This window comes from Lissotriton vulgaris, chromosome 6 (genome assembly GCF_964263255.1).
Source record: "Lissotriton vulgaris chromosome 6, aLisVul1.2, whole genome shotgun sequence".
Taxonomy (NCBI): Eukaryota; Metazoa; Chordata; class Amphibia; order Caudata; family Salamandridae; genus Lissotriton; species Lissotriton vulgaris.
Genome location: NC_141694.1, coordinates 514,677,161 through 514,704,485, shown reverse-complemented (window position 1 = coordinate 514,704,485; position 27,325 = coordinate 514,677,161). Strand labels below are relative to the sequence as shown.

General features: G+C 41.4%; 1 protein-coding gene across 1 annotated transcript in view; it reads left to right on the top strand.

Annotated features, from left to right (window-relative positions):
* Positions 1 to 27,325, top strand: part of IMPG1 (interphotoreceptor matrix proteoglycan 1) — a 1,383,550-nt gene that overhangs the window by 814,129 nt on the left and 542,096 nt on the right. The window contains exons 11-12 of the mRNA XM_086925652.1: positions 489 to 565; positions 24,015 to 24,978. Of these exons, the coding sequence (XP_086781778.1) occupies positions 489 to 565; positions 24,015 to 24,978 (1,041 nt within the window). The remainder of the gene's footprint in view (positions 1 to 488; positions 566 to 24,014; positions 24,979 to 27,325) is intronic.

Here is a 27,325-nt window from a genome sequence, read left to right as displayed (position 1 = left end):
GAGCACAGGGTGCTGTATTAATTTTCAGAACGAGTCATACTTAGTGGGCAGATAGGAAATGCATTTCTTTTTTGGTAAAATAAAAGTGACTTGAATATGATACAGAAAATAAATGGAAATGTGTAAATGAGAACAACGATTTTTCTTAGCCTTTCTCTTCCTGTTATGAACAGGATAACTGTCTTTCTCTGGTTATCATCCTTCTGCCAAGAGTTTTGTCTCTGCTGCATCCGTAATGCGTTAAACACAATATGCTGAGTGTAACAGTTCCAATCTAATGACTGTTCCTGTTGGAAATGAGATTTTTACCCCTATTAACATCTGTTCTTCTATAAATCTTTCAGATTAATGATAATGTATTTTCCATTAGCCTCAACGCTTTTTTTTTTACATCCATTGCATTTTGTGATCAGTGTTCAATGTGTCAGTGCTTTTCATCAGTGCAGTTTTATTGTTTGACAACCGCCTCAGTTCTTTTTCTCTTGCAGATAGGAATAAGCCGGTCACAGAAAAGGACAATGATATTCTGCCCCTGATCACCAACACTGAAGCAAGCCATGAGCTGGTAAGTAGTAAAAATTGAATTCCTTGTTTTTCTGTTGATCATTTTAGATGTCTGTGAATAACACAAAATAGTTTTTTTTATAAAAGAAAAAAATGTAATGGAAACACATTTCAGGGTCACGCACAGTGACAAAAATGAAATAAATCTCGTGACTGATCATGGTTTTCAGAAACTTACCCACCATGCCCTTCTTTGCATCCCTAATGCTCTCACTTGTTTCGAACAGTTCAGTGAAACAGCAGAATACTACAGAGTACAATGCCTAGGGAAAACACTTGACTTCAGATAATACACGCAGTAGAATCAATGCAAACTCTATTAGAAGGGATAGCTAGTTACTTATGTAAACCTTCAGTGGTGAAGCAATTTAAAAGTATACAAACACTAACCAACCCAAAATGTACGTATTTTCATTAATGTAGACACACAATAGCCACACAAACATTGTCTTGGATGATACAGTAATGTGGATATGCAGAGAGAGCAATATACTCACAAAAATTCATATACACACAGACCAATTCAATTGCAAGGATCAATGCACACAGAACAGCAGACAAACTGGCACTTAGGGGCCGATTCCGAAACGGTAAAATCCCTTACAAATAGCCGTACGGCATATTTCCTGTACGAATCGTACCCTTAAACATCCCCGTACGTACGATGAAGTACGATTCTGACCCAAAGCAGATCTCCGTACGAATCGTCCGAAAGACCATACGACTTTAAAAAAACGTACAAATCGCATTCGGAACACACAGTACGCGACGTCCGTACGGATCGAAGCAGCATTTTCTGACCGAGCAAGTACGATTCATCTCATCAACACTCCATACGACTCTTTTTCTACCGGAGCTCAAAACGTCTGGAAAAGCAGATTTCAACTCGAACCGCATATGAAACAGACCCCCCCCCCCGGGTATGGTACGTACACCCCATGATTGCAGGGGTATGGTGCGTAGGAGTATGGTGCCTAGGGGTGTGGTGCGTAGGGATACAGTGCATAGGAGTACAGTGCATAGGGGTACAGTGCATAGGTGTACGGTGTATAGGGGTACGGTGCATAGGGGTACAGTGCATAAGGGTACGGCGCATAGGGGTATGGTGCATAGGGGTACGGTGCATGGGGTGCGGTGCATAGGGGTACGGTGTGTAGGGGTATGGTACATAGGGGTACGGTGCATAGGGGTACGGTGCGTACACCCCATGATTGCAGGGGTACGGTGCATATGTGATTGTGTGGTTCTCCGTATGAATTGCTCAAACGCAACATTTTCTGTACGAGTCGCGTTCTCATTCCCCGGTCCGGATCGTACTTGTCAGGTCGTACAGCTTGTTTACGATTCGTACGGTTCACTTTGAGGGTCTGTATCATACAGATTTTTCCTTGCTTTTCGTACGGTTTGCAACAATTTGGTTGTATATTTTTCCTACGAATCGTACTACGCGATTCGGACGGAATTGTACGATTCGTACGGAAAAGGCTACGGATTCGATTTGTCGTACGGATTAGTTTACCGAATTGGAATGGGCCCCCTACTCTGCGGAGACTCCACAGCAGGAATTGCATTAGTCTTTAAGGAATACTAAGGAGGTCAACATGAGACCAAATGGCGTTTTGTTGAAACCTGAAAGCATCATCCAGACTAAAGACTGCCATAACATTTCTCTATCCTCTACACAATACCAACTGTTGGTATGCTGCCTTGATATATAGAGTAGAAACACATTTAAGATCCCTTGATAGTAGAAATAACTTGTAGTGTTAAAAATAATCTACTGAAACAGGCTTGAGTACCTTGGCACTGCCGCCTATCCATTCCCCATTGTCACCAATGGAAGATCAGTGCTTGGAGGGTCAGGTGCCAAAGTCGCACAACATCTTTGACATGAATACACGCCTGGTTTTAAAGTATTTTTTGGCTTGTCAGTGGGATATTCGAAAGAGTAGCAACATTAGTCAGTTGTAAGGGTTGGCCTGCGTGTTTCCTCAAACATCATTGTCCCGCACTTTCTCCTTGGGTTTCCATTTCATTAGGGCTCTTGGTTGAATTTAGTGCTGCCTCCTTTTCCTCTGGTTTGGCGCATACCTGCATGTTTTTCATCATATCCCTTAAGCAACTCCAGTCAACTCTTTTGTATTGGATTGTGTCCTAGTAATCAATGCTCTCGTCATTATATCATCTCCTGAAGCAACTGTGTAGCCCTGCAATTTACTTAGTCAACCTGCCTGTGAATATCATTCTGAGGGCCTTCAAGGCAGAAAGTTGACATTCAACCCTTTTTTATCACATTCTTTCCTATTTAACATTTCCTATTTAGCAAATTCTCTGAAATTGTATTTCTAATGTTCTGCCTGTGTGTTACAGTTCACCCACATATTCTGATTAAGAGATCTCAAATCAACACACAAATGCCTCTTGCCAGACCGCCAATGATCTATGAGTACAGGAAACAGCCATAAAGATTACTCAAAAGCTTCAATTACTTAATTGACACACATTTCCTGACTCAAAATGGATTGTGTCTAATCTTGTGTTTAATGGATGCGCTATCTCTCTTGACTTTTATCTCATGTTCAAGTCTAAACAATTTGCAAGAAATAATGGGCCCGATTCACAGAACTAATTTAAGACAAAATCCTAAACTTACTACCATTTCTAATTTGAAGACTTTCGGTATTCACAGAAGGCATTTAGGAGTCCTAAAGTTAGGACTCCTAACTTTACTACTACTAAATTGAGAAAAATCCTAACTTTAGGACTTTCGGTATTCACAGAAGGCATTTAGGAGTCCTAAAGTTAGGACTCCTAACTTCTGTGAATACCGAAATGAGTAAGTGCCTTCTGTGAATACCAAAATGAGTAAGTGCCTTCTGTGAATACCAAAATGGTAGTAAGTTTAGGATTTTGTCTTAAGTTAGTTCTGTGAATCGGGCCCATTGCCTCCTGGTGACACACTGAATTTATTTAATCTGCATATGGAGTGCTTCATGTCTCCATATGAACATATGGTCACCTTCATACATCAAGTACATTTCACCATTGATTTTCCTGTTCTTGTTTCTAGTAATTCCACCGAAATAACCATCAGATTGGTACAGCTCTGGATAAATAGCTGGATCTAACACAATGTTAGACTATTCTTCCTTGTATCCCTCTCTACATATTATCGTGATAGGTGATCGTGAATCCACCAAACATTGTACAATGTAGTTTTTGAGGTCAATCCCACATTATTTTTGTCTTCAAATACATTCACTCTTTCGTTTTTTTTGTGATTTACACAATTTGGCAAAGTTTCCAAACCTACTTAATTTCTTTCCTACTTGTACCTAAGTCAGGCATTATTTTGTCAAAATACACGTATTGCGCACACTTCTGGAGCATTGATTTCTAGGTTCTCATCTAGCACTAGAACTCACTTTTCTTTATACTTTCTCTGCTTGTAGGCCTTGCAACGTGACTTTGCAATTGCAATTGCATTCACCGATCCACATGTTTGAGGAACTTTATATTGTCCCAAATCCTTAGCAATGACGGTTGTCTCTTTTGGACTGTGGGATGTGTGCAGGACAGCAACAATTTGTGAACCTTGTTTTATTATTAAGCCAAAAAATTCACAATATTTGTAAAGCAGGAGCACATGGCTTCTGAGCCTCGTGACATCTTGTATGGAGCTTATGGCACTTTAGTACTATTTGGGTCATACTTATATTATCCCTCTACTTTTGCTAAAACGACCTGATAAATATTACGGGGGAGCAATAAATTCCGCCCTACCAGTGGAATTTGTGGAGTTTTGCCCATCCCGCATTACGGATATAACGCAAAGCTCTGGCAAAACTCTGCTAACCGCCACGTGATGGATTATTTTTTTACATGTGATGTTTGCCAAAGGTAAGTTGGCGAGTTAGAATATGCATCCTCTAGCAAGATCTTTTTCATAGCGGGTGATTGTGACCATTCACGGTGAGAGCGTTTCTGCTCAAGTAGTAAATCTATGCAAGCGACATCAAAGAAGCTGCACTCCCTGATGCGCAGTATGATACTATTTGTGCTGATTGTGCGACACAGAACAAGCTCCAGGCAGCAAAAATCAGTGTGACGTGCCATTTCCACTCGCTAATGGGACTCCGCAGAATCTTGCAGAGTTTTCATGTAACTTCTCCAAACTTCCTCCCACCCCTAGCAAATGTCCAGATGCTGATCCTCCTCTTCACGAATACACTCTGAAAAGGGGTAAAATATATTCTGCCTCATGCTATGGAACAGACAGTGAATTCTAAATCTACAGAGACTTTAAAGTTCTCAGGTACAAAACCAGAGAAATTTTGCCTTTATAGTTAGTGAGCAAACTATAATTCACACCCCTGAAATACACTGATTATGACCTCAAATATTACATCACTCATGACATCACTGATGGACGCGTGGAGCAGTGAGTTGCGCCTCTGTTATGTTATACTACTACTAGTTGTTTTTAAGTTCACTTGCTTTTAAATAATTTTAGCGATATCTGCTCTGAATTGTACTGCCTGTCAGTGCTTCCCTTACTAGAGGTATTATCTGCTGCCTGGCCTATGCCCTCAGTCTGGCATCTCCCTTATCCTGTTGTTGGGGCATCTTTGTTTGTGGGACTCTCTGGTCCACCACAGGTTTTCCCGATTGTGCTGAGAGAGTCCTGTGTACTTACACCGGCCGCAATCTTGGGGTTTAGTGGTCCAGCTTGCGCATACTTCCGGTTTGATGCATTAAATGCCAAAGCAACCCCGGGCGAGTACCGGACACGCACTGGCGAGCCAAAGGCACACCAAAGGCAAGTCCGTCTGTGCCAGTCAGTGCTTGGACGGCACCAAGGACCAAGCATGCTGCTCGTTTTCCCCTAGAAAATAAAAATACCCTGGTTACTACCTACTCAAGGACATGTCTTCTTAAACTACGTCCCAAACCACTCCACGTGAGGTGTGCAAATAAACTTGTCCTTACTACTAGGAAGGCTGAATACTGACGGCATTGCAATTTCAGACCCACACAGAGCCCAGTCCCTGTCTCTGGGACTAATGTCAAAACTGGTTCCTGTCCTTTTCAAGGAGCATTAATAAACACATGCTCCTTGCCTAAACACAAAACCAAAATGCTTTGATTATCCAAACTCTTAATTTAGACTGCCGAGGGTTTCCACAACTGGATTAACAAGGTTCTTGACATTGCTGCCCCTTTTAAAGACGGCATCACTAGAAGAGCTAAACCATCAGCCCCATGGTTCTCAGAAGAGCTCAAATTCCTTAGGCGGGAGTGCCACAGGCAAGAACATAAATGTCCTAAGGATCCCTGTTCTAGGGGAAAGGCTAAGAAGAAATTCATGCTACAGAAATACAAGCATGCCATTTCCAAACCAAATCCTGCTTCTTTACTGAAAAGATTCTATCAGCGGATAATTCATCTAGTATGCTCTTCAGGTTCATCAAGGAGGTCTCTGAGCCACCAGGAAATCAGTCGCTGACCCCCCTCCCAAGAATTCTGTGATAGAGTAGCTATCTACTTTCAAGACAAGGTCCTCAAATTTTTCCAGGAGTTTAGTCCTACAGAAACTGAAGACCCTGAGGCCGAAGAGGTTTCCCAGGCCTACAAGAGGCGTGTAGTTATTTTCTGCCATCCTTCCACAGTCCAGCATCCAAATGAGCAAAGGTGGAGACAGAATTACTCTGAATCCAGAAAGCTAGATCATGGAGAGGCAAATAGACTCTACAAATCTGGAATTAAAGCTGCCCAAGTTGCGTTCTATGAGGAGAAAATTAACTCAGCTGCAAACTCCCCCAAAGAAATCTTCCAAATAAAACTCTTTCCAAGCTGCCCCAGAAACAACAAACATCACTTACGCGATGTAACAACTTGGCAGAGTTTTTTCAACAGAAAATTCAAAATAATTATATGTCTTTCCCAGGCTTCCAGAATGAACAACCCATTTCCCATATCTCGGGACTGCTTTCTGAAACTCCAGTTTCATTAAGGCAATTCCCTCTTTTGGACCCAGCCTCTCTGGATTCGATCATGGCTAAAGTAACCTCAGGCGCTCCAACTGATCCTGCCCCCCTCAGTCCCTTAAATTAGTTGCCAACATAATCTACTCTGCAATCCTTGATCTTGTAAATTCATCCATTATTTCTGGTGTGGTCCCCCTCGCCTGGAAATGTGCTTTGGTTAAAGCCCTTCTTAAGAAACCTAACCTTGACCAGTCTAACTTAGCCAGCTATCATCCCATTTCTCTCCTTCCCTGGCTGAGCAAGGTGCTTGACAAGCACATAAACACCACGTTGGTAGAACACCTAGAATCTAACAATCTTCTCCATTACTCCCAAACCGGCTTCCGCCCTCAGCTAGGGATGAGGCGGCTCTCCTTGCGGTGATTGAAGAAGCGAGGAGAATACTGGACCAAGGAGGCACTGCTGCAATCATCCTCCTTGACCTCAGTGCCACCTTCGATACTGTCAATCATAACACCTTGTTCTTTCAACTTAAGAGCTTGGGAGGGACCGGCACTGCATTAACATGGCTCCAGTCCTTCCTCAGCGACCGCTTCTTTCAGGTGTTTGAAGTAGATTTTGTTTCCAACCAGTTACCTCTTAGTTGTGAGGTACCTCAGGGCTCCTCCCTGAGCCCCACGCTATTTAACATCTATATGAGACCCCTGTCAGAGATTGTCTATCCATTTGGTATAAAGATCATCACCTATACAGATTACACGCATCTCGTGGTGACATTAAACCACCCCGAGAGGTCATCTAGCACCCTAGGTCCTTGCCTAGAGGAGGTTGCCAAGTGGATGGAACTCTCTTGCCTCAAGCTCAATGGGAATAGGACTGAGCGTATGCTCCTTGGCAACTCTCCCTCCTTCAACCCTGCTGCGCTCTGGCCTGACTGTCTCGGTCCTGTGCCAGATTCAAAAGACCCGATCAAGAGCCTTGGCATGTGCCTTGACAGCTCTCTTAACTTTAATTATCAGGCTACCAAGCTCTCAGCTACATGCTACGGCCTGCTGAGGATGCTTCACAAGATCCTCCTTCTTCTTCCCTTTCAGGGAAGAAGGATCCTGGTTCAAGCTCTCATCCTTTTCCACTTGAATTGTGGAAACGCTCTTTATCTGGGAGCCCCTCAACTCACCATCCATAAGCTATCAACAACAGTCTCCTATCCGGTAATGTATCGGACACCAGGAAGGATGCTGTTGTCTCACCACTCCTAAAAAAAACAACGTTGACCCCCTCAGAGCTGAACATTTTTGACCTATCTTTCTTATCCCTGCCCGCCAAAATCCTGGAGAAATTCATCAACATTGTACTGATGAACCATGTGGAGTCCCAAGAGTGCTTTGACCTTACTCAGAATGGGCTTTGCGCCTGTCACAGCACTGAGTCTGCCCTTATTTCAGCCACTGACCATTTTCGCATGCAGGTGGATCAGGGAGGTTCTGAGGTGCTGATTATGCTTGACCTGTCACCGGCTTTTGATGCCGTCTTCCTGACGCACATGGTCCTGCTCCAGCATGTGCAGGAAGTGGGAGTTGGGGGTTAAACTCTGCAGCTCCTCCATTCCTTCATGTCGGAAGAAGGAATATCGTTAGCTGCGGTGGGTTTAGAGCTAAGGCTCCCAGCCTTCCATGTGGGGTCCCTTAGGGCTCCTCCCTGAGCCCCACCTTATTAAACATTTATGTGACCCCCATGGCTGAGCTGGTGATATCATTTGGAACGCATTATCTGCTGGATAAAGGGTAACTCCCTTAAGATCAATGCTGATAAGACAGAGATTCTGATTTTTGGCTTGCAGAACTCTATCTGTTCAAGTGCCTTGTAGCCTGCAGATTCTGGTCCCCTTCCTGTCCCAGCTAAGACAGTTAAAAATCTAAGGGTATTTTCAACGAGAGTCTGGCCTTTGATGTTCAGGTCAAAGGTATGGTCAGTACATGTTTCTATATCTTAAAGATCCTTAGAAAGGTGTTACCCTTGATCCCTCCTGATTTGTATTGGGTGACCATCATCGCACTTATCACCTCCCGGCTTGATTATTGCAATGCTTTATACCTTAACATCAATGTGATTTCTCTGAAAAATACTCCAAGTTGTTCAGAACGCAGCAGCAAGACTGATCCTGAATATTCCATAGCAACTATCTGCCAGGGAGGGGATTCACAACTTGCACTGGCTACTGATTGAGCAGCGTATCTCCTTCAGGGTTCTGAGCATGGTATACAAACCCATGCATAGGAAAGGCTCCCTGCAGTGAAAAACCATGTTCCAAAGGTATACTCCCAGGAGAGTACTGAGATCCTGCTCCCAGAAAAAAATGATCTCTCCTATATACTGCAGGGCCAGGTGGGGTGGGTGTTCCTTCTCGGTCGCAGCCGCCAAACTTTGGAACTCCCTGTCTTCCCCCATTTCAAATGCGGACTCTCTACCAGCTTTTAGAATGCAGCTGAAAACATGGCGTTTCTCATCCTAGTTGGCTGTTTTACACTCTTCTCTTCGCTTCCACCTGTTTAGTGACTTGACACCCTCGGGGATAAGTGTGCTTTACACATTGTATCCTATCCTATGATATCGCTGATGACATCTCAAATGACATTGCTGATGCCAACACTGATGACATCATCCACAGAATCTCTGACACGTCCACTCAAATCCTCTTATAACCTTTCAGACATCCACTCCAACTACCACATTACCATTCTCAAACCCATTCACACACACATCCTAGTAAGTACACAGCCACTCACTGTTTCTTAGATCAACACACTCATCCACTCACTCACTCACCCATAGAGCCACTCATACACTTGGTAAGTCACCCATAGAGCTACTCACACACCTACGCACTCACCCATACAGTCAATTACACAACCACTTACTCACACAGTTACACACTCACTTACTCACTAACTTACTCATACAGATACTAACATGTACTCACTGACCTATATAGTCAATGACACACTCATACGGCCACTCTCACATTCACTCACTCACCCATACAGTCACTCTTATACCCCATCACTCACCTATACTGCCTTTCACATGCTCGGTTCCTCACCCATATACCACTGACACATGTACTCACTCATTGACACAGCCATACATATACTCACTCACCCATACAGCCCCACACACATGCACTCACTTACCCATACATTTACTGACTCAACCACTCACTCACTTATAAACTTAGTTGCGCACCAGCTGAATAATCCAATCAGGCACTCATACACCCACTGATTCAACAATACACCTTGGTATATCATTTAACCCTCAAACTTGGAAAAACACTAAATTACCAGCCAATGTCGTCAGTGATTTCATTTGAGATGTCGTCAGTGATGTAAACAGTGATGTCAATGACAATGTCATGAGTGATGTAACATGTCAAGTCATTAGCAGAGCATGGCAGCTGACACCTGAGCCTAACTATAACATCTCTGTAACCTTTGTTTTTTTCCAGTGAGTGTGTATATATATTGACAGACCTATGCCCGAGGGTTCGCTCAAAAAAAGCCTAACAACCAAAACTGGCTTTTTTAGATGTACATCTTGTCGAGCTTGTACCTTCGCCAAGAATAGCACACACTATGTCACTGCATTTAGTTCCAAACTAATTCCAACTCGAGAATACCTGACATGTAGATCTGAGTATGTCGTGTACAAATTAAGGTGCATGTGTAATCTGGAGTACATCGGAAGTACTAAACTTCCGGTGCACCAACGGATTTTGCAGCACATTCGTGCTATTGTCAACAGCGACAATAGTTATCCTGTCGCAAGACATTTCCGTGCAGTACACGACAAAAAACTCAAGGATCTCGAATACACAGTTCTATGCTCGGTACCCCAACCCGGCCGGGGGGGTGATCGAATGAAGCTGCTTCGGCAGAGAGAATCACATTTGATTCTTGCCTTAGACACTAAGGCCCCTAATGGACTAAACCTTACTGAAGATTTGAGTAATTTCTTATGAACTGTTTATATCTCATCATGACTTTGTTTTTCATATACTTTTCTGATGCGATCCAGATTTTCACTTCGTGGTTGGCCGCCTGGTTGGCTTTCATATGTATATATTTTTGTCTGGTGTATACTCTACTACTATGTAATTAATTGCTTTTCTATTCAATTGTGTTACACCAGTTTGCAGGTTCACTTGCATTGGATGAGTTCTTTTTCTGTCATCTTTATTCTTCTCAGCTGTGGCTCTCTTATACTCTTTTTTCATATTTTTTCTTCTTTTCATTCATTTTTCTATTTTTCTTGCTTTCTCTGATCGGTTTGCGTGTATTGTCCAATTAGATATCATTTGGTTTTTTCTTATTTACATGGACTGCTTGTATATAGTGTGATGAGGAATGTTCTAGATGACAATTTGTATTATTTATTTCATTATCTAGGATACTTCATTATTATCCATTCTGGCACTGGGCAATTTATACTTGTTGTAAATAGCTATGTTTTTTGCGATGTAAATTGGCACTATGTCATTATGTTTTTCCATGATCTGCAGATTTTCATTCATTAGCATTGCTTTCCGCGGTTCATTTTGGCACTATGCCATTATACGGTTTGAATACTTTTCAAACTTTCATTTACATTCAAACTGGTGGCTACTCATATTGTACATACTTTTTTACTGTGTCCATGTGCGGATTTTCCCCTAAATTCAATTTCCTAGTAATGATTCATTTACCTGGGATCTCGGAGCCTCATTACACAGTGATATGGTCCATTTGTTTTCATTTGTTATTATTTTAAACTCCTGTCACTTCATGAGTCCTTTCACTATGTTCATTATCCAGAGAAGGCGTGCACTATTGTTTTTTTTCGATTGTCCTTTGTTTATGATAACTATTTATACGCTCTGTGTGTTCCTGGCGTGTTGTGTGAATAAGCTCTCGTGTAGAGCGAAACACGTCACTTTTATTTAATAAAGTGTCTTCCCTGTCATCCATTTTCGGATTCCTGATTTTTGCGAGGCTATTTCAGATTGCTGGGCGTGTGGCTTTTGAGGTCCTGACCTTTCGGTTCCGCCATTATTGAACGGGACCAGGACTGCTTCCTTAAATATATATATATATATATATATATATATATATATATATATATATATATATTACCTACTGGCGGTCGCCAGTAGGTAGTTATAGTTAGGATAATTTTCAATGTTAAATCTCAACATTCTATTTTGAATAACTTTGGCGCCGGTTGACGAATCTGCCTGAAATTTTCAGGAAAATGGTCTCATGGCGGTCCGGTCTTTCCCTGAAAGTTTGGGGGGGATTCGTCAAGCGGGGGCCGAGATAAAAGGGGGGTCCCAAAACGCGTTTTCCCCATGTTAATTTCCATAGGGCGGTCGATTTCACTTTTAGCTCGAACGGCTGAATGGATTTCCACCAAACTTGGCAAAATTGTAGGGACTGGTAGCCCGATGTGCCTTTGCTATGTCTCAAGATATGTGCTCCAGTGGATTTTGAGTAATTTAGGTTCAAAAAAATATATATATCTATAGCCGCGCTCCGGTGCGCGCACCGGAGAGCGCTCGAGGCGCGACACGCGACTTGCGCGCAGGAAGCTGATTGGATCTCAGTTGTCTGTAAACATTCTAAACAGTCTGGAGCGGCCGCCATCTTGTGTCTCGGTAAAATCGAGACACAAGAGGTGGCTAAAAGAAAGGGGGAAATGACAATAAGGGGGAAGAGTACACCCCCTCTGACCCCCTAGTTTTGATGTGGGGGCCATTAAAGGGCCCCGCGGGGCCTCAAAAAAAATTTATTTTTTTTCGATTTCCGCGGGGGGCGCACCCGGTACGCGTACCGGGGAGCTTACTGAGGAGCGTACTAAGGAGAAAAAAAATGACAGATTTTTTTCACAAAAAAATGCATTTTTTTATAAATTAGAGGTAGTTCTGAAAAGAACTTTTTTTTTTCTTCTTTTTGTTGTTTTATATTTTTTTGTGTTTTTTGAACTTTTTGAACTTTTTTTGGCTTTTTAAAACAATTTTATAATTTTTTTGGATTTTTGTCAAGGGAAAAACAAAAAACAGGAATTCAAAAACGGCTCAACAGGAGCAAAAAAATGTGAAAATTTAGGGACTGTCAGGGCAGCGGTGTTGCTGTTTCTTTAGGGCAATAAGTTCAACACTCTGCTCCCCATAGCAGAGCAGTTCGTTACACTCCGTGCACAGAAATTTGATGCCTGCAAACTCTGGCTGTATGTTAGGGACCATTCTTCTACGGGATGGTCCCGAAGGTGTTGCTCCACCAGTGGAGGTGCTGCCGCCATCTGTGGGTAATTTCCGTGCCAGGTCTCTGACACTCTCCCTCGCAAAGTTGTTTGGGTGTCTTCTTTTGACATGCCTGATTAAATTGGCATTACCAAAACTATATTTTTTCAGAGGATTGCCTCTGGATAAAGTACTCCCACATATTTTGCAGGTTACTTTTGGAGCGTTGACTTTTTTTTCACCTTCAGGGATGTTATAAAATTTCCAGATGAAATGGATTTTTTTCTTCTCCGTAGGAGGGTCCTCATCTACAAATGCATCTGAATCACTGCTGGATGACTCTCTTGCAGCCATTGCTGTAGATCAGGAAAGTAGGAGATGAAGATAGTACACAGAACAGCTCTTGCTCTCTCCAAGTACAAAGCAATAGTGAAGGAAATGGGTGGGGATTTCATTCTTTGTAAAAAAAACTGTTAGCAACCAATGAAAAGTGTTATTTTAGGGTCACATGACCCGACGCGCTTACGCTGCGCGCTTCGGAGCACTTCCGGTGCGTTTACGCGGCGCGAGCGGAGGCGCTTCCGGGGCGCAAACGTGGCGCGATCGTAGGCGCTTCCGGGTGCGTTTACGCGGCGCGATTTGAGGCGCTTCCGGGGCGCACATATGACGCGACCGTAGGCGCTTCTGCGTGCGTTTACGAGGCGCGAGCGTAGGCGCTTCCGAGGGCACTTACGTTGCGCGCCGAAGTGATGTCATCAAACTTTTACAGAAATGCATAATCATTTTCCTTATTAAAAAAAACTGATTTTATTTGTATAGTACGAAAAGTTTTGCATTATTATTATCTTTTCATTCATATTTTTTTTCACGAGCGACAATAGCGCTCCGGGTGCGCTTTCTGCTAAGCTCACCGGAAAGCTTACGGGAGCGCTTAGCTGAAAGCTTCTCGGAGCGCGCACCAAGAGCGCAAAAAAAAAAAATATATAAAAAAAAGAATACTTACAAAAAAACAGCAAATTGTAAAAAAAAAAAGGATACAAACTCGATATAGAAAGGAATTAGCATTTAAAAAACCTATGAAATTCACTGAAAAAACCATAGGTTTCACACCAGTTATAGTTAGGAATTAGCATTTAAAAAACCTATTAAATTCACTGAAAAAACCATAGGTTTGACCCCAGTTATAGTTAGCTGGAAATTTTACTGATATAAAACCATTGAAATTCACACGTTATAGTTAGTCGGACTCACTATAACTTGCGCGTGCAATGCACTGCTGATGACATCACATATTACATCACTCATGACATGGTCAGTGACATCACTCATGACATCACTGATGACACCATCCAGTGAATATGTGCCTTTCTGAAAAAGTAAATATTAGTGAGTAATGTTTAAATATTTAAATATATATATTAGTGTTTTACTTTGTGTATAAGTGGCTACATGTGTTGGTAAGTAGCTACATGCGTATGTATATGGGTTATTAGATGTTTCTCTTAGTATCAGTATGAGTGTCTATATGGTTTGGTGGGGGTATTACTTAGCACATAGATGCATGAGTGACTGACTCTCTGTTTCTATGTGTTTTGAAGACAGCATATGTACAGGACTGTATGGGTGGATGAGTGTCTATATGTGTTTGTTAGTGAGTGAATGACTGTCTCACTAGTGTCTTTATCAGTAACTACATATGTTTTAATCTAGTATATATGAATATTGATGTATATAAGTGAGTATATGTGAGAGTAAGAGATTGTAAGAGTTCCTGTTTAAATAAGTATGTGTTTCTATAAGTGATTGTTTAAGAGAATAAATATGTGTAATTTTAAATAGAAGTAAGGTGGAAGTGTGTGTATAACTCTATATTCAAATAAATGGATGTCCAATAGTTTATTTGCACGTGTGAATATGTGTGTGAGTAACTTTTGGATGAATGTCGGTGTGTAACAGGATGTATAGGTGTATCACTTCATATGATGAGTGAGTATATGTATGAGTGACTATATAAAACTATTGGTGAATGAGTGGATGTGTATATAGATAGTGGAATTACTGAATTGCTTGTTGTAACTGATATAGGTATCTCCATTTTTTTAAAAATTTCAGTTTCTATTTTTGAATATGTGTCTCAAGGGTTACATTATAGTGAAAGGAGGTCTGTCACTATGTCACAAGGATGGTGTCATGAGTGATGTCACTGACCATGTCATGAGTGATGTAATATGTGATGTCATCAGCAGTGCATTGCACGCGCAAGTTATAGTGAGTCCGACTAACTATAACGTGTGAATTTCAATGGTTTTATATCAGTAAAATTTCCAGCTAACTATAACTGGGGTCAAACCTATGGTTTTTTCAGTGAATTTAATAGGTTTTTTAAATGCTAATTCCTAACTATAACTGGTGTGAAACCTATGGTTTTTTCAGTGAATATATATATATATATATATATATACATTCTCCTCTGCATTTTTTCAAAATAATTCAATATGATATAACATTAATGAACGAGGGGATATCCATCATGTATATCCACTGGCGTATTTGCACAAGTATAGTGGTAGTAACATGTCTGTCTAATCATTGTCATTTTTGCATTACCTTGCGCTATCAAGGGTATTATTTATTGTCATTTGCCCATCAATCAATTGTTTTCCAGTACATCGTTAACATTTTAGGAGGCTAATATTGCCTTTTTTAACATTTGTGTACTATATATGAAATATATTTTTTATATATTTAATTGTACTTTTATTATTGTACAATGTACTGTACGGCATAAACATATCAGCACTTTAAACTTTAATACCATTTTGGTACTTTAATATTGTGATTTAAGCATATTGCATACAGTGCTGTTGAAATAATTGTGACACAGGGCTCATCATGACATTTCCCATTTAACATCTAAGTATTTGCATGGGGTTAAATTATAAGTAATGAAGGACTGACATTACAAGATGGCCGAACCAAAATGTAAAAAAGCACAACAGGATGTGTCCGCTTTTTATGTCTATACCTACCTGTCTATTGGCGCCAAATAGGTGTTTTAAATTCACTGTTTAGCCTCCTTGTTTGTTTAGTGAGCAAGGACACAGCCTTGTGTTCGAAACGTATCTGAGGCATGCACTGTTCCATTTATATAAGTTAAATAAATAAAAAAATCTGATTCTGGCCAAATCTTGAGTATGTGTTCCAGTTTGGTGTACCAAGGCACTGGGGAATTGTGGAGTCGATATATATACATATATATATTCACTGAAAAAACCATAGGTTTCACACCAGTTATAGTTAGGAATTAGCATTTAAAAAACCTATTAAATTCACTGAAAAAACCATAGGTTTGACCCCAGTTATAGTTAGCTGGAAATTTTACTGATATAAAACCATTGAAATTCACACGTTATAGTTAGTCGGACTCACTATAACTTGCGCGTGCAATGCACTGCTGATGACATCACATATTACATCACTCATGACATGGTCAGTGACATCACTCATGACACCATCCTTGTGACATAGTGACAGACCTCCTTTCACTATAATGTAACCCTTGAGACACATATTCAAAAATAGAAACTGAAATTTTTAAAAAAATGGAGATACCTATATCAGTTACAACAAGCAATTCAGTAATTCCACTATCTATATACACATCCACTCATTCACCAATAGTTTTATATAGTCACTCATACATATACTCACTCATCATATGAAGTGATACACCTATACATCCTGTTACACACCGACATTCATCCAAAAGTTACTCACACACATATTCACACGTGCAAATAAACTATTGGACATCCATTTATTTGAATATAGAGTTATACACACACTTCCACCTTACTTCTATTTAAAATTACACATATTTATTCTCTTAAACAATCACTTATAGAAACACATACTTATTTAAACAGGAACTCTTACAATCTCTTACTCTCACATATACTCACTTATATACATCAATATTCATATATACTAGATTAAAACATATGTAGTTACTGATAAAGACACTAGTGAGACAGTCATTCACTCACTAACAAACACATATAGACACTCATCCACCCATACAGTCCTGTACATATGCTGTCTTCAAAACACATAGAAACAGAGAGTCAGTCACTCATGCATCTATGTGCTAAGTAATACCCCCACCAAACCATATAGACACTCATACTGATACTAAGAGAAACATCTAATAACCCATATACATACGCATGTAGCTACTTACCAACACATGTAGCCACTTATACACAAAGTAAAACACTAATATATATATTTAAATATTTAAACATTACTCACTAATATTTACTTTTTCAGAAAGGCACATATTCACTGGATGGTGTCATCAGTGATGTCATGAGTGATGTCACTGACCATGTCATGAGTGATGTAATATGTGATGTCATCAGCAGTGCATTGCACGCGCAAGTTATAGTGAGTCCGACTAACTATAACGTGTGAATTTCAATGGTTTTATATCAGTAAAATTTCCAGCTAACTATAACTGGGGTCAAACCTATGGTTTTTTCAGTGAATTTAATAGGTTTTTTAAATGCTAATTCCTAACTATAACTGGTGTGAAACCTATGGTTTTTTCAGTGAATTTCATAGGTTTTTTAAATGCTAATTCCTTTCTATATCGAGTTTGTATCCTTTTTTTTTTTACAATTTGCTGTTTTTTTGTAAGTATTCTTTTTTTTATATATTTTTTTTTTTTGCGCTCTTGGTGCGCGCTCCGAGAAGCTTTCAGCTAAGCGCTCCCGTAAGCTTTCCGGTGAGCTTAGCAGAAAGCGCACCCGGAGCGCTATTGTCGCTCGTGAAAAAAAATATGAATGAAAAGATAATAATAATGCAAAACTTTTCGTACTATACAAATAAAATCAGTTTTTTTTAATAAGGAAAATGATTATGCATTTCTGTAAAAGTTTGATGACATCACTTCGGCGCGCAACGTAAGTGCCCTCGGAAGCGCCTACGCTCGCGCCTCGTAAACGCACGCAGAAGCGCCTACGGTCGCGTCATATGTGCGCCCCGGAAGCGCCTCAAATCGCGCCGCGTAAACGCACCCGGAAGCGCCTACGATCGCGCCACGTTTGCGCCCCGGAAGCGCCTCCGCTCGCGCCGCGTAAACGCACCGGAAGTGCTCCGAAGCGCGCAGCGTAAGCGCGTCGGGTCATGTGACCCTAAAATAACACTTTTCATTGGTTGCTAACAGTTTTTTTTACAAAGAATGAAATCCCCACCCATTTCCTTCACTATTGCTTTGTACTTGGAGAGAGCAAGAGCTGTTCTGTGTACTATCTTCATCTCCTACTTTCCTGATCTACAGCAATGGCTGCAAGAGAGTCATCCAGCAGTGATTCAGATGCATTTGTAGATGAGGACCCTCCTACGGAGAAGAAAAAAATCCATTTCATCTGGAAATTTTATAACATCCCTGAAGGTGAAAAAAAAGTCAACGCTCCAAAAGTAACCTGCAAAATATGTGGGAGTACTTTATCCAGAGGCAATCCTCTGAAAAAATATAGTTTTGGTAATGCCAATTTAATCAGGCATGTCAAAAGAAGACACCCAAACAACTTTGCGAGGGAGAGTGTCAGAGACCTGGCACGGAAATTACCCACAGATGGCGGCAGCACCTCCACTGGTGGAGCAACACCTTCGGGACCATCCCGTAGAAGAATGGTCCCTAACATACAGCCAGAGTTTGCAGGCATCAAATTTCTGTGCACGGAGTGTAACGAACTGCTCTGCTATGGGGAGCAGAGTGTTGAACTTATTGCCCTAAAGAAACAGCAACACCGCTGCCCTGACAGTCCCTAAATTTTCACATTTTTTTGCTCCTGTTGAGCCGTTTTTGAATTCCTGTTTTTTGTTTTTCCCTTGACAAAAATCCAAAAAAATTATAAAATTGTTTTAAAAAGCCAAAAAAAGTTCAAAAAGTTCAAAAAACACAAAAAAATATAAAACAACAAAAAGAAGAAAAAAAAAAGTTCTTTTCAGAACTACCTCTAATTTATAAAAAAATGCATTTTTTTGTGAAAAAAATCTGTCATTTTTTTTCTCCTTAGTACGCTCCTCAGTAAGCTCCCCGGTACGCGTACCGGGTGCGCCCCCCGCGGAAATCGAAAAAAAATAATTTTTTTTTGAGGCCCCGCGGGGCCCTTTAATGGCCCCCACATCAAAACTAGGGGGTCAGAGGGGGTGTACTCTTCCCCCTTATTGTCATTTCCCCCTTTCTTTTAGCCACCTCTTGTGTCTCGATTTTACCGAGACACAAGATGGCGGCCGCTCCAGACTGTTTAGAATGTTTACAGACAACTGAGATCCAATCAGCTTCCTGCGCGCAAGTCGCGTGTCGCGCCTCGAGCGCTCTCCGGTGCGCGCACCGGAGCGCGGCTATAGATATATATATTTTTTTGAACCTAAATTACTCAAAATCCACTGGAGCACATATCTTGAGACATAGCAAAGGCACATCGGGCTACCAGTCCCTACAATTTTGCCAAGTTTGGTGGAAATCCATTCAGCCGTTCGAGCTAAAAGTGAAATCGACCGCCCTATGGAAATTAACATGGGGAAAACGCGTTTTGGGACCCCCCTTTTATCTCGGCCCCCGCTTGACGAATCCCCCCCAAACTTTCAGGGAAAGACCGGACCGCCATGAGACCATTTTCCTGAAAATTTCAGGCAGATTCGTCAACCGGCGCCAAAGTTATTCAAAATAGAATGTTGAGATTTAACATTGAAAATTATCCTAACTATAACTACCTACTGGCGACCGCCAGTAGGTAATATATATATATATATATATATATATATATATATATATATATATATATATATATATATATATATATATATATATATATATATATATATATATATATATATATTCACTGACAAAACCATAGGTTTCAGCCAAGTTATAGTTAGGAATTAGCATTTAAAAAACCTTAGAAATTCACTAAAGAACTATAGGTTTCACACATGTTATAGTTAGCTGGACATTTCACTCATACAAAAACATTGAAATTTCCCCGTTATAGTTAGTTCAGCTAACTATAACTCGCGCGCCCGCAATGCACTGCTGATGACGTCACTTTTGACATCACTCATGACATGGTCAGTGACATCACTCATGACATCAGAGATGTCATCAGTGATGTCATGAGTGATGTCACTGACCATGTCATGAGTGACGTAATATGTGACGTCATCAGCAGTGCATTGCGGGCGTGCGAGTTATAGTTAGCTGAACTAACTAGAATGGGTGAATTTCAATGGTTTTGTATGAGTGAAATGTCCAGCTAACTATAACATGTGTGAAACCTATGGTTTTTTAGTGAAATATATATATATATATATATATATATATATATATATATATATATATATATATATATATCAGGAACACTCCCAACTTCAACATACAAGAAAGGCACTGACTCCGTGAAATTCTGAATTCCAAATAAGTTTTAATCACTTATTGGCTGCTTGACGCATTTCGGCGGTAAGCACCCGCCTTGTTCACCTGAAGAGCTCTGGGGCATGCTGTCTACCTAGCTACCTGTGGCGATTTGTGTTTTATCTCCCCCGCGTGTGGCAGCTCCACCAGAGCAACCTTGTGTATGGATATATATATATATATATATATATATATATATATATATATATATATATATATATATATATATATATATATATATATATATATATATATATATATATATATTGATCCGGAAAAGTTGTGGGACACTCATGAGGTATACAGTTTAATCATTTAATTATCAATTCTTCGTATTAAAAAAGCCTTCTGAAATGATTTCTGGATGTCAAGAAAAAGAAAATGGTAGCTGTATTCTAACTTTCCATTAAGGAACTAACATTGATGGAGGTATAAAAACCAATAAAATAAGAATAAAATAAGAACAGAAATTAAAGAATGCAAAGGCTGGTAGTGAAATGTCATGGCGATCGTAACAACAAACATCCTAAGAGGAAGTACAGGGGACTTCGAATGATGTTGCCTGAATGAAAATTCCTGGCTAGCATACACCTGACTGGAGGAGAGGGCCCGACTGACCACACTGCAATGTACCACATGTCATTCATAGTGCCTAGGTGTCTGGTGCAATGATGCTCCACCCGCAGATGTGGTGGCATCAGCATTTGCCCGCTCTTCCGTGTCGGTGAAGCGAGCAGCTGGGGTTCGCTGTCCTGCAGGGCAGGTGACAGAGAACAACCTGGACTCCGAACTAGACTCTACTCGCAGTGAGTATCTTCCTCAAACAAACTTGTACTTACTTTCAAAGCCACATAGACAAAATCACAGTCAACTTCACCCTAGAGCACGCAGATCATCACAAGCTGACTTACAAGGTACATAACATTGAGCAAGAACTGGCCAAAGACTCCACGATTACCCTGAGCAGAGGGTTGGAGGTGCAGCAGCAAATGGCATGTGTGAAGTCACTGGAAAGAACAGCAGAGGATGCAGAGGGCCACTCCCAGTGAAACAATGTGAGGATGTTGGGTCTGCCTGAGGGAGCGGAAGGGGCTGATGCAGTGGCATATGCTGAAACATGGTTGCATGTCCTACTGCCAGCAGGTACACTGCCACCATTTTATGTTGTAGAGCAGGCCCATCGAGTGACCGCCCATCGTCCGCTGCTAGGGCAGGTCCTAGACCCTTTCTCTTCCACCTCCTACGGGGATTGTGATGCTACCCTGATGGAGGTAGCCACGCTGGGGGAGGTGAAAGTGGATAACGCCACTGTTATCTTCTTATTGGACTACGCCACGGGGTGCAGAGACAAAGGGGCTTGTATTTAGTGGTTAAGCGGTGCCCCTGAGAGTTGGGCATCAAATACTCCCTCTTCTACCCATAAAGACTGCAAGAAATCTCAGATGTTGACACGCAAATCCTTGATACCGCTGTACAGGTCTGGACCTGGCTGCAATCTACAGGTCGCCAGTTGCTGCGAACAGGGAGTGAAGGGTCTCCGCAACAAGCTGTCATTTGTGGAGCCAGTCATACTGGGGAGCGTAGGAGGAGCAGACATCCCCACTACAACTGCAAGCCACCCCCAATCTGCACTAGGGTATACAAGAGAGGCAGAGTTCATGCTGCCCCCGAATGTGACTCCTCAGACAGCAGATAACTTAATGTTGACTGGTTGTGCGTCTATCCTCTTCCATGGTTACGGACAGCTCTGGTGAGTCTCTGGCTTTCTGCAATTCCTGGTGTCCAGCTTACTATTGCTGAAGTTCTGATGTACTGAATCCAGGACTTAGAGGGGATCACGTCCAGTTGTCACTCACAGGAGATGGAGCAGTTGTCCACGTGAACGATGCATGTGGTGGTGGTCTTCTTTATGAACCGAGCTGCTATGGCAGGAGGTCCATGGTGTCGTTGACCTTGCCAAGGATGAATTGTGGGAGTTTTTACATTATCCAAGGAACTCATCTATGAGACTTTAGCGGCACTCTTACAACACTGTAACGTCACTTGTTTGATGTTCTTGTGGTGCAATGTCCTACAGCATGATTACAAGGCAACGTAAAGCCACTTTACGTAGCTTTTTATGGACTTGTAGATATGTGCCCCTTCACGTATTAAACAGTGTGAAAGGGGCATTCAGTGGGTGTTGCTGTGTGCGCTAAACCACTTGAATCTGAATCATTCCCAGGTTTACAAGAAACCGTAAATCTGCGGAATGCGTCAGAATCGAACACCACCCCAAGGGTGGAGTTTGGGACGTGCTATGGGGATAAATCTTTTCATTCCTCCTCTTTTTTCACTTTTAGTATGTGTCCAGCATTCTGCAGCACACAGAAAAAGAGGAAATACCTTGGATTGGTTTTGTGCAGGTAGGTGTCCCTTCTTGCACAACATCAATCAACTCCGTAACACAGTAACACTTGCACCATGGCCCAAGGGTGCCTACGTTGGTGCATGGTGCCATTGTCTGCCAACATAGGGGAAAATGACAGACGGGCTTATTCATGGGCCACTTTCAGTGTGAAATTTACACCAGGTTGTGCCATATTTACAAAGTTTTGCATCTAGGCATATGCATGACCGTGTAAAACTCTGTACCACATTATACCCGCGTCAGGTATGATGTATGCAGGTTGGTCATTCCCAGGCAAGAAAGCATCGTAGGAGTGATGCAGTGAAATCTAGAATGACGCAGTGCCATAAAGATAGGCTTGCTTGTGACACAACTGCAGCGATGCATGACTTTAGCACCAACAGATACAGCAGGATTGCAGACATCTCTGTCATTGGTTGCGACATGGAGTGTCGGGCAGTAAATACAGCACATCCATGGTGTTGTAAGGAGGGCAAAGTGAAAATTGGCCAATCACTGTTTTATCGCAACAATCAACACTTATCATGAATGGGGCCCAGGAATGTTCCCCTATCTTATTGATTGAGAAGGAAGTGCTTAGGCACATGTGCAGGGGCCTAACATGGGAAGGGAGCATAAGGGAGTCCTTGAGGTTAGGAGACAGGTATCCAATGGGAGAGACATGGGGGATAGAAAGTGGAGGTAGTGCCTTGCGGAGGGTTTACATAGCTAAACCACAAGGCAAGGGGTGTAGAGAGTCAAAAGAGGTGTGTGATCAGTCAGGGGTAGAAGGACGTTCATGTTTTCACCCCTTGAAGAAGCTGCAGAAGAGCACCCTATTTCAGTGGACTGGTTTCTTTTTTGGGGGTATTTTACTGTTTGCTAGAAAGACTAGCCGGATACATCCTTGCCCTACCATTTGCGATTCAGTTATAAAGTTTCTTCAAGTGCATAGCAATGATATTAGCGATTTATATGACATATTGTTGTAAAAATTCTAAAGATGTTGCTATCTATGTGTACACATATGTGACTTTCTGTGCATTACCAAAAGCTCTGGAAGGGAGGTATCTAAATCAGGTCTGATGTCTAAATTCATATCACATTCTCAGAATATTAACATAACATAAAATAATACATAATGAATGGAAATGGAGATCACTTGCATAATCGTAGCCAATGATTCACAGTGATGCTGAATTAATTGAGAGAAAATTAAAAAATGTCACTGATAACATTCACATGACTCGCATTTAATAAATTAATGTTAATATCTTCATATGCATATGGCCATGTTCAATTATTTCATTTTGCTTCTAGGATGACGCTTTAAATGCTGAACGGCCATTGGAAAATCCCAGTCCAGACACAAAGGAGCAGACTGATGTTTTCCTGTCTGAGCACACAACCAGTGACTTGATGCTAGAACAAAATTCCAACCATCCAGAGGAATCTAGAAATGATATCTCATCAAATGCTATTGAGGGTTTCAGTGAAGAGACTAACACAGACTCAATGGACATAACAGGTGATTTTGCAACATCTCTTCCCACAGAATCACTAAGTAAGTTTTCTACGCTTCAGTACTTAGCAGTATTGGAACCAGAGGCTGTGTCTTTGCAAGTGAGTGGTAGTTTCCTAGCTCACAAGAGCGTCAATGATGAAGAACACAATATTATTCCCGGAAATCAACAATCAACCATGAGTTCCATTATACAAAACAGCAGCTCTGGCCCTTCCATTCTAATAGGTCCAGATTCTTCTCCCTTTGACGTCTCAGCCAGCAATGTGCCACAGATGGCTTCTGTCATCGAAAGGCTAGAGGATGCTTTGGGAGGTGGGGGAGTGGAAAACCTTGTTAATTCAGCTACTGCTTTGCCCAATACTGATGAAAAAGTACATGACCCTTGGCCAAATCTTTCTGAAAATAACAACTTACCTGTCAGACCTGTTGCTGCTCTCACTAATGTACTTGACAGTGGACCAGAATTCCAGACAACAGAGGTTTTCCATTTAGTAAATGACAATGCAGGGGTATCTTTTCCTGACTATCCGTATCCTGCTGTTGACCAGATGACTGAAGTAGAACTCGATGATAGTGAAAACAGCAATGATGCAAGCACCCTTTCACTACCAGATGAAAACAGCAGCTCTAACGTTAATGAGGCTGGCAAAGACAATTGGCCTCACAATTTTCAGACTTTTACCCCTGAGGAGGAGCCAAAAGATGACATGGCAGATTTAGCTATGATAGGAGGTGCTGAGGAATATCTACCTGAACTAGGTAAGACCAAGGACATCTTTCATTTGTAACCTACAGGGCCGTTATGGTAAGTAGAATAACAGATGAAATATGTAGGTTTTTGTAGAAACTTTGGCTTATAACATACATGCTAAATTAATATTGGACTTTGGCACACATGGTCAGTGTTTGACATCAACCTCTTTCCGAGAGGGTAATATTTACTTATGGCCAAGGAATATGCCTAATTCAGCAATGCATGCTTATAATTACGGTGGACCTGGAAATGCATAGAAACAAATGTAGGTGTTTGGATTTTCCACTCCCCTCCAACAGCAAAGGACAATTGTGATCCAATATCTAAAACAGCTTTTGAGCTGAAACATTGTCTTGTATGCTAGTGGCCTATCACGCTGCTGTCTTGTATATTACAACATCGCAAAGTTACAGCATCACAAAGTGGGCTTATTGGCTCCTGAGTGTGACCGCAAGGATCACCCAGGTACCTCTCCGTATTCCTACCATGATTGACCCGCTTTGTTGCGAGATAAGAAATATTCTTTCGTTGCAATAAGTGCCTCCCCCTCTCATCAGTTCTTCTACCACAAAGAAGGGTGGGAAATAAGTAATTCACTATTTCAGTTACATGCTCTGTTACTCATGTTCTGCTTTTCTCTCTGGATTCCCTTGGATTCACTTTCAGTGCTTTCAGAATGTCCTCAAATTCACTATAGGCTTCTCTGAGTCTTACATTGTGATGTATATGGTGGTATTTAAAGGTACACTGGAAGAAGGATGCCTGAATTGCGTAGTGAATTCTGGGCTTATTTATTTTAGCACATTACTTGCAATATTCTGAGATATGTTCTTTTTGAGCAATTATTCTTTCAACTTTTTTTCTCAAATCAAAACTACAGAAATCTTACCATTTTTTGTGTAAACTAGAGAAATGCTTTTAAAAACAAAAAGCCAAACAAAAAAGAATCCTACTTATTCAAAATACATTTTGCAAAAAGTCTATTTGTATGCGCACACTAGTTTTAGGTCTACCTTCGACCTATTGTGTCTCTTCTGTGGTATTTAGCACACCCAACTATTGCCATTGGTTGTTATCTGTGGCATTCAGAAATGATGGCTTTTTATTGGCGTATTTGTGTAAATGCCCCTCCTTTGTGTTCTTAGCTTCCACGCTGGCAATTTCACTCAGAGAACATTTTAGTTGCCCATCACATTGTACAGCGTGTGATGTCTCTCCTCCTTTCTCTATAACTTCTTTTAGTTTGCCTGCCTCTGCTGGTGTTTTCGCAGGTCTCCAACTTCCAAGCTCTTAGCGCCACGTAACCCTGCCCCACACAAACGGAGGAATGCTGACTGGGTTGAAAGTCGTACATTTAAATAATGGTGGAGCCCAGTCATGAGCTGTTTCTTCAGTGCACAGACGGTCTGCAGTCCCAGTGCACCAGGGACTCAGCTCTGCCATCATTTTAATTTATGACTTTCAAACTCATCTCACCACAGTTTTATGAGTGCATTTGTTTACTTTTTATACATGTCCTTCCTAGCTCACAATCTAGCAAACTCCCCCTTTCCACAGCCTTAACAAACTTCTGACAACATTAACTACAGAGCACAGAATGTTCTATTGAGTCGTAGAAATAGGGGAGTAGAATAAAAATGTTTAGTTAAAAAAAACATCCATATTAGGATAGAAGGTACACTGAGGGCAGGCTTCCCTACACCACTTCACGCTCCACCTCCTCCCCCGGATCCAATGGAGTTTCCTTCACTTGAATCATGGCAGTAAAATAGACTTTACAACAAACGCATTCATGTGGCGATGCTCAGAAAACAAGCATTAACACACCCTCTTTCTCTTGTTAGAACTTGCAGATGGGTCTCAGTGACAAAGGAGATTACGTGAAAGGGAAGAAGCAATTTTTGCACAATTCTTCTAAATATATATAACCCCAGTTGTTTAAATGGGACGTTACTCACAAGTGCTGAGTACCAGCACTTCTTATTTTTTTCACTCTGAGTTCCAGCACTTCTCTACCGCTGTGGAGAGTACCGGTACTCATGAAGGGTAGGCTCATTGGCATCTAGTGGTGGCAGGCTGTCTCTTTGACAGCCAAAGCACTTTTATACCCCTTATCTGAGCCCCCGCTGAACTATTTAGCATAGGCTCATTTGCATGATATCCAGGTGTTCGCCGTCCTGCTGTGTTGCAAGGATGTATGACGTTACAACGCATACTTTTACTCCGCATACCATTACAACGCGGTATTCACAACGCATACCACTACAACGCATAGCGCTTTGGGGTGCTGGATAGTGGTAAGTATAATTTACTTTTCTAACTCCAGTCCCCGTGGACCCTAGGGAAGGTGTT